The 16,194-nt window shown below is 40.6% G+C and overlaps 1 protein-coding gene across 1 annotated transcript in view; it reads right to left on the bottom strand.

Moving 5' to 3' along the window:
- The window catches only part of LOC102512074 (ATP-binding cassette sub-family A member 17-like), a 108,722-nt gene that overhangs the window by 69,231 nt on the left and 23,297 nt on the right, over positions 1 to 16,194 (bottom strand). Inside the window, 8 exon segments of the mRNA XM_014562744.2 lie at positions 3,600 to 3,679; positions 6,751 to 6,788; positions 7,854 to 7,970; positions 10,140 to 10,167; positions 11,724 to 11,784; positions 12,406 to 12,663; positions 14,189 to 14,298; positions 14,563 to 14,578. Coding sequence (XP_014418230.2) covers positions 3,600 to 3,679; positions 6,751 to 6,788; positions 7,854 to 7,970; positions 10,140 to 10,167; positions 11,724 to 11,784; positions 12,406 to 12,663; positions 14,189 to 14,298; positions 14,563 to 14,578 — 708 coding nt within the window.

Genomic DNA, 16,194 nt, shown 5'->3' with positions numbered 1-16,194 from the left:
CAAGGGTGCCAAGAGTATTCAATGGCGAAACAGACAGCCTTTCAACAAATGTTGCAGGGAAAACTGGATATCTACATGCAAAAGAATGAAGTGGGACCCTTACCTTATAACATACACAAAAATTAATTCAAAATGGATCAAAGATCTAAACATAAGATAAAACCATAAAACTCCTAGAAAATTTAGTGGAAAATCCTCATAACCTTGGATTTGGCAACAATTTCTTAAGTATGACACCAACAAAACAGGCAATGACAGAAAAATAGATACACTGGACTTCAACATTTTAAAAACTTTCATGCATCAAAAGACACCATCAAGAGAGAAAAAAGCTATTCACAGAATGGAAGAAAATATTTCCAAATCATATATCTACTAAGGAATTAATATCCAAAATGCATAAAGAACTCCCATAATTCAATGTCAGCAAAAAAATCCAAATAAAAAGTGGGCAAAGGACTTGAATAGACATTTCTCCAAAGAAATTGAAACCCTCATGTATTGCTGATGGGAATGCAAAATTGTGCAGCTTATGTGGAAAATAATTTGCTGATGCCTCAGAAAGTTAAAGAGAATTAGCATATGGCCCAGTGATTACACTGAGTATAAACCCTAACGAACTGAAAACAGTGATTCAAACAGATACTTGTATATGAATGTTCATAATAGCATTATTCACAATAGCCAAATGGTAGAAACAACTCAGTGTTCATCAACAGACGAATGGACAAACAAAATGTGGGGAATATTATTCAGCCATCATATGGAATGAAGTGAGGTAGAAGTCCAAGTTGCTTTCCAGTTGTGCTGACATCCTTTGTTGAAGAGACTGTTCTTTCCCTATCGGATGGCTTTGGCACCCTTGTCAAAAATCAGCTGGCAATTAGATGTATGAGTTATTTCTAGATTCTCAATTCTATTCCATTGATCTGTATGTCTACCCTTATGCCAGTACTATACTGTTTGGATCTCTATAGCTTGGTAGTAAGTTTGAAATCATGAAGTGTGAGTCCTTCAACTTTTTTTTTTCAAAATTGTTTTGGCTTTTTGCAGTTCCTTAAGAATTTTATGATCCGTTCATCCATTTCTGAAAAAAAGGCAGTTGGGATTTTAATAGAGATTGAATTGAATCTGTAGATCAATTCAGGAAGTGTTGTCATCTTAAGTCTTCCAATCCACAAAGAACTTGGGATGTCTTTTCATTAAGTCTTCTCTGATTTCTTTTCGCAATGCTTTGTAGTTTTCAGTTGTACAAGTCTTTCCTCTCAGTGGTCAGATTTATTCCTAGGTATTTTATTTTGGGTGCTAGTACAAGTGGAATTGTTTTCTTGATTTCCTTTTCAGAATGTTCATTGCTAGTGTATAAAAAAAACAACTGATTTTTGTGTGTTGATCTTGTCTCCTGCAAATTTGCTGAATTCATTTATAAACTCTTTAAGAGTTCCTTTTGTAGATACTTTAGGATTTTCTAAATATAAGATATTGTCATCCTTGACTAGAGATACTTTTACTTCTTCCTCTCAAATTGCATGCTTTTTATTTCTTTTTATTTCTTAATTGCTCTGGCTTGAACTTCTAGTACAATGTTGACTAGCAGAGGGGAGAGGTGTGTATCCCTTTCTTGTTCCTGATTTTAGGGGGAAGGCTTTCATTCTTTCACCACAGAACACAATGCTAGCTGTGGGGTCTTCACAAATGCTCACTATCAGATTGAGGAAGTTCCTTTATATCCTGGTTCATTAAAAAAATTTTTTAATCATGAAAGTTGTTGGATTTTGTCACATGCTTTTATCAACTGTGATAAATAAAAATGAATAAAACATGTTTTTCTCTTCATTCTATTAAGTGGTGTATTACACTGATCACCTTTCATCTGTTGGATCATTCTTGCATCCCTGGGATAAATCCCACTTGGTATAGTGTATAATCCTTTTAAAATGCTGCTAGATCTAATTTACTAATATTTTGTTGAGGCTTTCCCCTTTGGTAGTCATAAGGGGTACTGGTCTGTAGTTTTATTATGATGTCTTTTCTGGCTTTGGTATCAAGGTAATGCTGCCTATAGAATGAGTTAGAAACATCTGTGCTTTTATTTTTGAGTTGTAAGGTTTCCTTATTTCTTCTGAATACAAATCTTTTATGATATATTTTACTTGCAGATGTTTTCTCCATCTGTAGGTTTTCTTTTAACTTTCTTGATGGTATCCTTTGAAGTATACAAGTTTTTAATGTTGATGAAGTCCAACTTATCAATCTTCTCTTTTACCACTTGGGCTTTTGGTGTCATACCTAAGAAATCACTGTCTAACCCAAGATCACGAGGGTTTACTCCTGTATTTTCTTTCAAGAGTTTTATAGTTTAGTTATTTCTTACATTTAGGTTTATAATCCACTTGGAGTTAATTCTGTGTATGATGTGATGTAGAGGTTCAACTTCACTGTTTTATTTGTGGATATCTAGTTGTTCCAGCACCATTAGTTTAACAGACTATTTCTTGTCTGTTCAGTTGTCTTAGCCTCTTTGTCAAAAATCAATTGATCATCAATTTTGAGTTATGTAGTATATTTCGCTTTTGCTTGGCACTCTTCCCTAATAATTGCTCCCCATTCTGGTCCTGATTTATTGTGCTTCGGACCTCACTGGTTTTGTCTTTTATTTCCCACACTCTGTTTATTTCTTGTACTTGAATGCAAGTTCAACTTTTCAGATTTCAACCTTTAGCATTCCTTCAGCCTCAAGTTTCAGGCATCCTTTGATACTCCTGCTCCAAGTTCCCCACATAACTTACTTGACCAACATCCCTGCCATGCCCACCCTAAAACAATAGCAGGAGAAGTGGGAAATAAGGCATAGAATCTTAATCAGGACACAGTGTCCAGGCCCATTTGGCCTCTCAAAGAATCCATCCCCATCTTGGTAGAGCCAATATTTTCCAGGGTCCACGTATTAGAAACACTATTTGATTAAAACATTCACAAATATAAATAATAAACTGCCTGGCTTCATTTATACCACATTTTGATTTCTGCCCATCCTCTAAAACTCTCTTTTTGGGGGTAGTCACCAACTGCTGGACCTGTCTGCCATTGTTTCTATCTACATACACCTCTTTTGGTTGAACCACAACTCAATTCTCCTGCACTCTGACTTGGACTCCACTTCCTACTATTTTTGTCCTTTATGGTTCATTAGTTCTACCTGTCATTTTAGAGGTAACACCCTTCCTGACAGAACCAAATTCCCAAGAATTTCTTTCTCACTATGTTATGTACCCTACTATTATGCCCAACTTCACAATCAATACCTGGAAAATTATCTGCCGTGGATGTCTTACCCCTTATTTCCTTCCAAAACGGGACTTGCATCCACTTGAAAAAATATGTGGAAGCCAAGTGAAGCATAAAAGCATATATAAGGAGATGATTCCCTAAGTCTTTAATGGGAAATAGAATAATTCCATTGTTAAAAATCACCATAAAAGTGAAAACCTAACTCTGAAGGAACAATATATAATGCCACAGGTAATGCGAATAGCAATGATACCAGAAAAAAGAAGTCATAAACACACTCGCTGACAGAAAATTGTATCAGGACTCACCTTTTTTGAAGAATGTGCTGATCATAAATGCAAAGAAAATTGTGGCAAGGGCAAAACACATTAGAAAAACAAATATCAGGAAGAAGCAAGATGGCGGAATAGAAGGACGCTTGCAGCTCACCCTCTCCCACAAACACACCAAAACTCACATCTACGGACCCACTCAGCCAACCAGAGCACCTGCCGAACTCCGACAGAACACTGCCCTCTTCGAAAGACAAAGACGCCAAAAATCTGGTAGGAAAAAAGGAAAAAAGAACAAAAAGCTAAACAGTGCAGGACCGATCCCGCAGGGAGGGAGCAGCAAAGGAGGAATGGCACTTGTTCGCTGGGTCTCCCCTCTCCAACGGACAGGCCAGTGGGATGGAGGCGGAACCTCTGAGGCTCAGATCTGCCCCAAGCACCCCTTGACCGACAGAACTGAGTTTAACGGGCACAGAGGGTCCCCATGACACCCAGCCCGAGACACGAGCCCGCAGCTGGGGCCGGGACAGGCCACCCGAACCAGGCGGAGGACGGGGGCGGCTGCACTGAGGTGGCCCCGGGGGACTGCAGGGGGCTGAGCGCAGAGGCTGGGAGGGGATACGGAGCAGAACAACCTCGGTCCCCCATAAATTGTAAAAAAAGCAAAGCAACAAGGCTGGTGTGCCCTGGGGGGAGGGGCGCCGTAGCCTTTGTATCCTCAGATGTGCGCCGCCATTACTGGAGCTTCTCGAGAGAAGAGAGGCGGGGCGCAGCCACAGCTGCCATCTCCTCCTTTGCGCAGTGCCCGGGCGGGGGCGGGGTCGAGCCCTGAATCCGCACCGGGGGCTCCGCAACCTTCTGGGCAGGACTGAGACTTGTTTATAGCCCGAGGCAGATAGGATCTTTCTGCCCTGGCACCTCAGAGAACTCACGCCACCAAGACAAACAAGAAGCTGAGATTGTCCTGGAGCAGGGGCGGGGCCGTTCCATGGTCTTCACCAAGCCGCCTTCGCCTTCAGAGCACCGACCCAAGGTGGAGCAGGCAGCTGCACAGAGCAACAGAGCAACAGGCACCAGGAGAGGGCGGGTGGCCCCCCGCCCACCTGGCAGGAACGCAGCACCTGACCACGGTGCTGGGAGAGGGCACGATCCACCCACCTGCCTCCCCAGAGTGTAGCACCTGACTGTGGCATCCAGAGGGGAAGTGACCCACCCGCCCACAGGATAAGAGCTCAGCACCTGACCCAGTGTTGGAAAGGGGCACGATCTGCTAGCCAACAGACACTGGGAGCAGCACAGAAGAGAGCGCCAACAGAGGGCCTCTGGAAACAGCAAGCTGAGTTCACGAAACAGGCCAAAGACACAAAGACCTCTCAATAAAATCATTAAGAGCACAGCATCTCCAGGAGAACTAGGTAACTGATACTCCTTAAGCCCCAGTGCCAGAGAGATATGAGCAATATGAAGAAGCAGAGGAACCACTCCCAATTAAAAGATAAGAGAAATCCCCTGAAAGAACAATCAAGGAAATAGACATTGATGGCCTACTAGATCAAGATTTCAAAAAAGGAGTGATCAGAGTACTGAAGGAACTAAAAGAAATAGTGTTTACAGATATAAAATATGTCAAAAATGAAATAGAACCTATAAAGAAGAACCAAGTAGAATTAGTAAACTCATTTGCTGAGATGAGAGCTGACCTGAAGCCTGTACAAAGCAGGCTAGATAATGCAGAGGAACACGTAAGTGACCTAGAAGACAGGACAACAGAAAGCACCCAATCAGAACAGCTGAAAGAAAAACAAATAAAAAAACAATGAAAACAATATAAGGGACCTATGGGATAATATAAGGCATGCAAATCTATGCATAATAGGGGTTCCAGAAGGGGAAGAAAGAACAAAGGGGATTGAAAAGGTATTTGAAGAAATCATGACTGAAAACTTCCCAAACCTAAAGGAATCAGATATCCAAGTACAGGAGGTTCAGAGGGTCCCAAACAGGAAGAACCCAAATAGACCCACACCAAGACATATCCTAATCAAGATGGCCAGAGTCAAGGATAAAGAAATGATCCTAAGGGCAGCAAGAGAAAAACAAAGAGTGAGTTACAAGGGAACCCCCATAAGGCTCTCAGCTGATTTCTCTACACAAACACTACAGGTCAGAAGGGAGTGGCAAGATATATTCAAAGTCCTGAATGAAAAAAAGATGCAGCCTAGGATACTCTATCCAGCAAGGCTATCCTTTAGAATAGAAGGAGAGATAAAAAACTTCACAGACAAGCAAAAACTAAAAGAGTTTAGCAACACTAAACCCATGCTAAAAGAAATATTGACAGGTCTACTCTAAATAGAAAAGAAGAAGGATGCTACAAAAATGAGAAACTCATAACTGGAAAGGAGATAACTGCCATGAATTACAAAAAGAATAAACACAAAATTGTAAAAGAAGACATCTAAATCATTAAGAGCGGGAGAGGGAAGTAAGGAAAGCCATTGTGGGAAACAGTATGGAGATTCCTCAAAAGACTAGGAATAGACTTACCATATGACCCAGGAATCCCACTCCTGGGCATAAATCCAGAAGGAACACTACTTCAAAATGACACCTGCACCCCAATAGCAGCACTACTTACAATAGCCAAGACATGGAAACAGCTTAAATTTCCATCAACAGATGACTGACTAAAGAAGATGCGGTATATTTATATGATGGAATACTATTCAGCCATAAAAACCGACAACATATCGCCATTTGCAGCAACATGGATGTTCCTGAAGAATATCATTCTAAGTGAAGTAAGCCAGAAAGAGAAAGAAAGATACCATATGAGATCACTCATATGAGGAATCTAAAAACAAAACAAAACATAAATACAAAACAGAAACAGACTCATAGACATAGAATACAAACTTGTGGTTGCCAAGGGGGTGGGGGGTGGGAAGGGACATACTGGGATTTTAAAATGCAGAATAGATAAACATGAATATACTGTATAGCACAGGGAAATATAAACAAGATCTTGTGGTAGCTCATAGCGAAAAAAAAATGTGACAATGAATATATATATGTTCATATATAACTGAAAAATTGTGCTCTACACTAGAATTTGACACAACATTGTAAAATGACTATTACTCAAAAAAATGTTAAAAAGAAAAAAAAAAGAAAAACAAATATCAAAGTAGGGTCACTGTTTCTGAACACTGCCGCATAGTTTACCTACAAAACAATAACAGATACACATAATTTTTACATGAAAGAATGAAGATAAGACATTGCATTATTAAAACAATGCATTATTTAAAAAACAAGGTTATCTTAAACAAAACAATATAGATTTTTAAGGCAGACCTTTGATCTAACTTCCATTACCATCTATAAACTGTGCTTTGCACATGTATCTTTTTTTAAGGAAAGTTTGAGTTTGAATTCAATTTTTGGCCCAATATGAATTTGTTTTTTTGCTTTAATAGGAGTTTTTTTGGGGGAGAGTATAGCTCAATGATAGAGTGCATGCTTAGCTTGAATGAGGTTGTGGGTTTAATCCCGCATACCTCCATTTTAAAAAAATTATAAATAAATAACTTAATTACCATCCCCAAAATTCTTTAAAAAGAGAGCTTTCCCATTTACCATTAAAACTATTACAAATAATTTTAGTGTCCCTTTTAATATCATATATCTCCTCTTTTTATTGCTTTCTGACCATTTTCTTTGTTTTACATATTTTGCCATATTGTCTGGATTTTCTTGCCTTCCTTTGTCCAAAGTACTCCAATTCTTATAATTTAGAAGATAAATTTTCATATGTTCATATTACTGTAATTTAGTTATTAAACACAAGTTAGGGAATTGGAACACTAAATTCTACTGACAGCATAAAAGGAAAAATTAACAAGATACCATGGGCATAAAAGAATGCCTTTATGTTTTACAATAACTATTTTCAATTATTTATGGAGCACAAAATTTGCAATGTTTTAAAGTTTATAAAATACATCTTCTGGAATTCCACTTTCCTAATGAATTAACCATACCCACGTCCACTACTTGAAGACCAAGGAACTGAAGGGAGGGCAAAGCTCTCCCAGATGATAAAGTTTAAATGCTTCATCTCCCAAGGTTTTAGCAAACACCACCACATACTAACCTGAGATTTTTAAAATGTTCATCAATAACTGTTTTCATCATCTACTGAATCTCAGCACCACCACCCATACCACACCAAATTTTCTCCCCATGTCTTCATAGCCCAGCACATCCTGAAAGACAAGAGACATGTACCTCTATGCGGAAGAGAATGATCATGAAAGGAACAACAATGAAGGCCCAAATGAAGAATATGATGAACCAAGCAACCCAGTGCTGCCAGTTGTGCAGTCCCATCTTACACATGTACTCCTAGAAAAAGCAAAAAAAAAAAAAAAAAAAACCAAACAGATGTTACACAGTCGGATGCTCAGTTTCAGCTGGCCTGGTTTAGCTGTCTGTTACTAAAACTTGAGGAGTCTGGGATGAAGGGTCACCAGTGTTTCCTAGGAAGAGGTGGATCATGGGGTGATGGAGGCTGAGTGAGTTGGAAAGAGACTCACAAACCAGAGAGTGGTGTTTATCTGGTAGAGATAGGCCTTGGGTTAAAATTATTCTTCTTTTGTAATGGTCAGTATACTGTTAGTTCATTCATTTATTGAACACTGATATAAGCGAATGGCTCCTGTGTCCTTGAGGATAGAATCTAAACTCCTCAGCATCCTGTGCTCAGGTCAGCAAAACACTTCCTCTAATTTCACTGAACACACCGTGTCTTTTTCTTTTTTTCTTCTCACACATGTTGTTCTCTTTTTTCTCCCATCCTATCTTTACCTAGTGAAATCTTGCTAGATTTTCAAAACCTAGTTCAAGAATTACTTGCCCTGCGAAGCCTTCTCTGGTCAGTTTTGCCATCCTCCACACAGCCATCATATCTACACATCCCATTACCTTAGTACTTGGGATTCTTTTGTAACATGTGGCTTTATTGCCATGAATCGCCTGAGGGAAAGGACTGTGTCATTTATATCTGTACCTCTAATGCACATATCTGATAAATATAAGTAACTTGATAAATGTTTGATAAGTGAATAAATGCAAAGCACTACACTGGGTACCATGCAGAGCTACTGCCTTCCAAAAGTTCACAACCTAGTACTGGAGATACATATGATACTAACCCTGTATCCAGCACACCCTAAGTGTAGAAGCAGCGCATTTCTCTTTTAAGATTGGATCTGGTAATAGGTCAATGGATCAAAAACAAGTTGGTTAAACCAGAGAATCACAAAAATGATACGCACATGACTTAAAATTTTATATAACACACGAATGTGTAAGGTGTGCCAGTATTCTGATGTCAGAACAGGATCACAGTCGTGAAAGTGTACTGAGGACATAAATACAGGTGTGAATCAGCCTAGTACAGACTCTTCCCAGGCTTTTGTCATCTTTTCCCCCAAATTTTACGGTGGTTTTACCCGCATGAAATTTACTATCATGCTTTTAGAGAAAGCATGTTGCATGATAACTTTATACAGTACAGTACAACTAGCAATAGAAAACTGGCTTCATTATCAGATAAATAATATTTCTCCCCAAGCAAAGTGAAACAAATTTCCAATAATTAAGCTTCAGCTTTTCCAAGTGGAAACTTAGATGAAATATGCCAGAGAGGCATACGCTCTATTTCGGCGAATTGCCTGAAAAATGTTGTCCACTGGGGAGTTCTGTAAAAATCTTTACTGAAGGCTTACTGAATCTGCATTACTGAATCTTTCCAAAACATTCAAATAAATTTTCAAAGGCAACTCCAATCCCTTTCATCCATTTATAGAAAATTTAATTAAAGTACAAAGTATTAGAACATGTACAGGCACAAAGAGATGTAGGAACAGCCCTTGACAAGCACATGACTCAGCAGGTGAGCGGAGATAAGCCCGCAGGCAGGAGAGAGAAGCCCACAAGCTGCCGCGTGCTGGGCGCTCCAAGCCAAAAGCTTTTTGGAAGTGATGGAGGGCCGGCTAATCTGGGAACTGATTACATGGAGGTGAGTTAAGAAAGCTCCAGCTGTACTATAATAGAAGTGGGAACAACATGCTATGGGAAGATGGGATGAAAACTTAACGAAATTTAGAAAGGCTTCCTGAAGGGCATGAACTAAAATGCGAATTTTGAGGGAGAGGGCATTCCAAACAGAGGAGCCTAGCTGCAGGGGGACAGCTAGCACCTATTTAAGGAATAGAAAAGGGACATATTCAACTGGAGCAAAAGGCTTATGCCAGGTGGGAGGGGTGGTCCAGCAGGCTTCCAACTTAAAGACAATCCACTTTAATCCTCCTTAACCCATTTACGCAGTCAGACCAGATCAAAACTAGATCAACAAATACTGCTTATATTCTCTGTTCAAAGGGGAAAGTGACACTAGTTGACCGCCTCCCTCCTATTCTCCCACCTTGGTCCCAGGGACAGACTCTGCCCAGGCATTCTCCCTCATGGAACAGATTCCGTATGCACGACTCCTCCTGGAATATGACTCACCCGCTCCTGGTTCCTCACCGAAGAAGAGCTGAAAAGTTTGGGCTGAGTCTCAAGCTACCATCTGGACAGAAAGGAGGAGCCAACTCCATGACCTTATCAAGCCTCCAAGGCTAAAGGCTTTTACAAAACTCCTCAGTGGATGACCTTTTTCAGACAATTCACTGAAATAGAGCGTCTGCCTCTCTGGCATATTTCATCTAAGATTCCACTTGGAAAAGCTGAAGCTTAATTATTGGAAATCTATTTCACTTTGCTTAGGGAGAGAAATTATTTATCTGAGAATGAAACTTGTTTTTTATTGCTAGTTGCTCTGTCCTGTATAAAGTTATCTTGCAATTACTAATCTCTGTGTGCCCCAGGTTACCTCCTCTACTAAATAAGGAGAATAGTAGTAGTTGTCTCATAGAATTGTGTATCAGTTATGCTCCCTAAAGGAAACAGACAGTACACTCAAATTAGAATAATTTGAGGAAGGTTTGTTTATAAGAGGCCTAATTACAAATACTTACACAGGGACAGGAAACACTACAGGACAGTGCAGAAACCTAGGGCTAGCAGCAAGTTCTTACCATCTTGGGCCCAAAGGGGTGAGAAAGAAGAGAGGTTACCAGAGCCCAGAAGGGGAAAGAGTCTTGTGGAGCAAGATAACTTGAGAGAACAGTGACCTTCAGCTAAGAGAGAAATGGAGCCCAGAAGGACTGGGTGGGAGGGGGCTGGAGTCGGGGGACACTACATGCCCTGACCTCAGCCTCCTACTTCCTTCCTCTGAGGTTCTTCGGCTCCCTCCCCATGGTAGCACATTTTGGAACATGGGCAGCTCAGCCTTCAGGGCAGAGTGGAGGGTGGAGCAAAGTGAAGAGTGCACCTGGAGGGCCAAGCAAAAGGTAGGAGGGTGAAAGGAATGAATGGTCCTACCACGGTTCCTAGCACCTGGAAAGTGCAGTATACAAGCACGCACTATTAAATCAACTAACAACATGTTTTATGCCATTTTTTGTTACTTGGATTTTGTTTCTTGAGCTAGTCTAAAATTTCTCTTCCTTTTAATAGGAAAGGTAACCCCATTGACATCTGTTATTTTATAACTGCCATGTTTGGTCTTCTGCTAGCTTGTGTAAAATTATGCTTTCTATTCTGTTTGTTTGTTTGTTTGTTTGTTGTGATTTCCTTTGTTTTCTGTATTTTAGTATTGGGACTATATTTTTTTCTTTTTATCTTCTCCAGAGTTTTAAGAGGTTTGTGTCCTACTTTTAAATACCATTGGTGGTTATTTTTAAGTTTTTCGAAAGTGTTCTTTAACTCTTGTCTAAATAGCAGACTCAAGCATGACGCAGGAAACACACAACCAATCAATGACCTAAGTGCAAGTATTTGATGCCCACCCCTCCCTCCACCAATTTGTTGCTGAAACAATTCAACAAACAGGAAAGAGAAAACTCCCTCTCACACCTGGGAACTAAAAGGGGTTTCCAACAACACAGGGGAAGCTTCTAGTTTCCCTGGGGTTTTTTAGTCAGTGGAGAGGCCTGCCAGTTAGGTCAGTGTCCCACTGTCACCTATCGCAGCAGAAAGCAGGTTCCCTACCTCTCCACCATGTCAGAGGAAGTGCTCCCACTCGCAGCCTCACAAGGCAGCAGCAATGAGACTGAGTACACAGGAAGACAGAGCAAACCAGACATCACTGGTGAGGCCAAGCATGGCTCAGGGAGCCACTGGCAGACTATTTTAATACATAAGAATCAATAAAGAAGAGAAGAAAACTAAAGAGTGAGGAGACTTTTCTGAAAGTACAAAAAGTGAGAAGTAACAGGAGAGATTATATAAGCCAACAGAGGAGTGCAGAAAGTGGAGTAACTCCGCAAGATCAACCGTGTGTTAAGCTGTGTCCTCTTTGAGAACGCTTCCCGTCTACCTCACAGCAAAATGCAACTGAGTTCATTTTGGATGATTATTCCACTCAGTTATCAGTTACTCATTCCATGAGCATTTTCTGAACACCTATCATGGGTGAGGCAGTGTGCTAGCAAATCATGAACCACTGGGCTGAACACTCCCAGTCTAAAAGCAAGAATTCACTTAATGACAGATGGCACCACCTTAGTCGCAAGCAGGTTAATCCAAGTTCCAACTCACTCTGGAGGTTGCTCTGATACCTGAGCAACCTCTCACCTGCCCTGGCCTCACTCTTACTCTGGCCGTTTTTTATTAGCAGCTTCCATCGCTTTCTGTCCTGAGAAAGGCACACATCTGACCTAGATGGAGTTACCTTCAGTTTTCTCTTTCTCCAGTACAATGGAGTTGATGGTGATGAGCTCAATGCAGATGAAGCTGAGCATGAGGAGAACAGGGAACTAGTCCTGCAGGACCAGGAAGAACCTGTCCTGGACATAGGCTTCGTGTGGGAGTCTCTTCACAAGCACGTTGAGGCTCTCAAACATCTTAGTCGTTGCATTGCGAGCGTGGTGCCACATGATGGCTTTATCTGTTGCGTGCTATATGGCCAGGAAGCCTTCTTTGCTGTATCCTATGTGAGAAAACAGTGGATAGCAAGCAAAAGAGATTAAGAATGAAGATGCGAGAGAAAAAAAAAAGAATGAAGATGCGAGAAAAAAAAAAAGAATGAAGATGCGAAACAACTGACAATTCAGAAGGTTCATGGCTAGCCTCTCACATACAGAGAGAAGCAGGAAAGGCACCCCTACGCCAAGATGCTACAATATGAGAGAAAGAGCAGAAAGTCACAGGGGGACCCCTGAGGCTGCATGATTGTGTCTTTTACCAGAAAATGGGTAAAGGAGTTCTGCACAGACAAAATAAGGGATATCCAATCCAACAACCTTCCAAGTGGGGCTGCCTCTTCTCCCCTAAGTACTCAGGCTTTGGGGAAAGGGTGCCCGCTCTGCAGTTTTGCTCAGCCAGCACATGTGAGTTGGTTACATTCAAAGCACTAGGAAGACACAGCCCCCCTCACCTGCTGTGACCTGTCTCCGAGTTGTCACTGCTGTAGTCCAAGGGTTATGGTCACTGAATTTTGCTGCCAAGCCTCAAAAACAGTCTTTACCATAAGCAACCCTTGTTTCAGTACAGTGTAGTTAATGTGCTAGGGTCAGCTTTTGGGAACAATATATTGAAAGGCAAAAATCCCTGGTTTGAGAGTCTCCTAAGAGATAATGGCCCCACTTCTAAGGCAGAGTCACCAGCCATATGGGCAGAGCCAGGGTGGGGAATGTCAGCACTGGAGTAGAGGGAACTAAGGTTTTCTGATGGCCTAGACCTAGGCAGGCCTCCAAATATGTCAGGATGACAAAGGCAGGAACAAATGGTTGATGATAAAATCCTGAGAACTCTTACGTATTCTTGATTGCACGTAGGAGACTTTCCATGGCAGAACTGCTGATATCTGTTCTATAATCATATGAAACTATAAACCCTGGGACCTGGATTCCCATTTGGCTGGTTTATAAGCCCAAGGCTTCTGTCAGCTGCGTGGTCACTCTACAAGGTGGTGCAGACTGTTGGCTTAATTTCTAAAAGCAGTCAGTTCCCTAGAGGGAGGTCACCCTAAACCCTTCACAAAGAGGGAGACCAAAAATTGACAGAGAAGTGGAGGGCACGAGTCAAAGAGAGGACTGGTTCGTGGGCCTTCAGTCAAGGATGTGATGCTTATGGTGAAGGACAGAGGATGAGCGGGTTTCCACGTTGTCCCACTGCCCTCCCGGGGTGTGCAGAAAGCCAAAGGCAAACACACATTTTTATACACAGAAAAGTACACAGAGAAACGTAAAGAAGGCACTGGTTTCTGTAAAATGCTACCATTCTTCCCTCAAACAATTCAATATCATTACAAAACAATCAAATGTGTAACTGCTAGTCTAACTTACTCTAGAATGTAAGCATTTCACTGAATGCCACATTTCTAAATGTAACTTCTTCCACCTCTTCTGAAATGTTACTTTAGCAAGTGTTCAGACAGCAAAAGCAACATAAACAGCATCATAAATACGGGACGAAGCTGCCATGCTCATGACAACACACGTAGGCTTCCTCACCAGGGGATCCCCCATCGGACTGTCCACAGTCCCGGGGCTCTTGGCTCAGGTTAGGAGGATAAAGAAAGGATGTGCTCCAGCCTTGAAAGCCATCTTGATGGAATATTAGCCTCAAGAATAAATAACTCCTCTGGGGTAAAAGTGTCATTATATGCTGATGACATGTTACTATATATAGAAAACCCTAAAAGGTCCACACAAAAGCTACTAGAGCTGATTGAAGAATTCAGCAAGGTAGCAGGTTACAAAATTAACGTTCAAAAATCAGTTGCATTTCTTTACACTAACGATAAATCAACAGAAGAAGAAAGTAAAGAAACAATCCCCTTTAAAATAGCACCCAAAGTAATAAAATATCTGGGAATAAATCTAACCAAGGAGGTGAAAGAATTATACACAGAAAACTATAAACCATTGATGAAGGAAATTAAAGAAGACTTTAAAAAATGGAAAGATATTCCATGCTCTTGGATTGGAAGAATCAATATTGTTAAAATGGTCACACTGCCCAAGGCAATCTACAGATTTAATGCAATCCCTATCCAATTACCCAGGACATATTTCACAGAACTAGAAAAAAATCATAATAAAATTCATATGGAACCATCAAAGACCTAGAATTGCCAAAGCATTACTGAAGAGAAAGAAAGAGGCTGGAGGAATAACTCTCCCAGACTTCAGACAATACTATAGAGCTACAGTCATCAAGACAGCATGGTATTGGTACCAAAACAGACATATAGACCAATGGAACAGAATAGAGAGCCCAGAAATGAACCCACAAACTTTTGGTCAACTCATCTTTGACAAAGGAGGCAAGAATATACATTGGAATAAAGACAGTCTCTTCAGCAAATGGTGTTGGGAAAACTGGACAGCAGCATGTAAAACAATGAAGCTAGAACACTCCCTTACACCATATACAAAAATCAACTCAAAATGGATTAAAGACTTAAACATAAGACAAGATACAATAAACCTCCTAGAGGAAAACATAGGCAAAACATTATCTGACATACATTTAAAAAATTTTCTCCTAGAAGAAATAAAAGCAAGAAGAAACAAATGGGACCTAATGAAACTTACAAGCTTCTGCACAGCAAAGGAAACCAGAAATAAAACAAGAAGAAAACCTACGGAATGGGAGAAAATTTTTGCAAGTGAAACCGACAAAGGCTTGATCTCCAGAATATATAAGCAGCTCATACGACTCAATAAGAAAAAAATAAACAATCCAATCCAAAAATGGGCAGAAGACCTAAACAAGCAATTCTCCAAGGAAGACATACAAATGATCAAAAAGCACATGAAAAAATGCTCAATATCACTAATTATCAGAGAAATGCAAATCAAAACTACAATGAGGTATCACCTCACACCAGTCAGAATGGCCGTCATTCAAAAATCCACAAATGACAAATGCTGGAGAGGTTGTGGAGAAAGGGGAACCCTCCTACACTGCTGGTGGGAATGCAGTTTGGTGCAGCCACTATGGAAAACTGTGGAGATTCCTCAAAAGACTAGGAATAGACTTACCATATGACCCAGGAATCCCACTCCTGGGCTTGTATCCAGAAGGAAATCTACTTCAGGATGACACCTGCACCCCAATGTTCATAGCAGCACTATTTACAATAGCCAAAACATGGAAACAGCCTAAATGTCCATCAACAGGTGACTGGATAAAGAAGATGTGGTATATTTATACAATGGAATACTACTCAGCCATAAAAACCGACAACATAATGCCATTTGCAGCAACATGGATGCTCCTGGAGAATGTCATTCTAAGTGAAGTAAGCCAGAAAGAGAAAGAAAAATACCATATGAGATCGCTCATATGTGGAATCTAAAAAACAAAAACAAACAACCAAACAAAAACAAAGCGTAAATAAAGGACAGAAATAGACTCACAGACAGAATACAGACTTGTGGTTATCAGGGGGGTGGAGGGTGGGAAGGGATAGACTGGGATTTCAAAATTGTAGAATAGACTACACTGTATA

The sequence above is a fragment of the Camelus ferus genome, chromosome 18 (genome assembly GCF_009834535.1).
Source record: "Camelus ferus isolate YT-003-E chromosome 18, BCGSAC_Cfer_1.0, whole genome shotgun sequence".
NCBI lineage: Eukaryota > Metazoa > Chordata > Mammalia > Artiodactyla > Camelidae > Camelus > Camelus ferus.
Note: the sequence above shows the minus strand (reverse complement) of the source record. Positions and strands in the feature narration are given on the sequence as shown.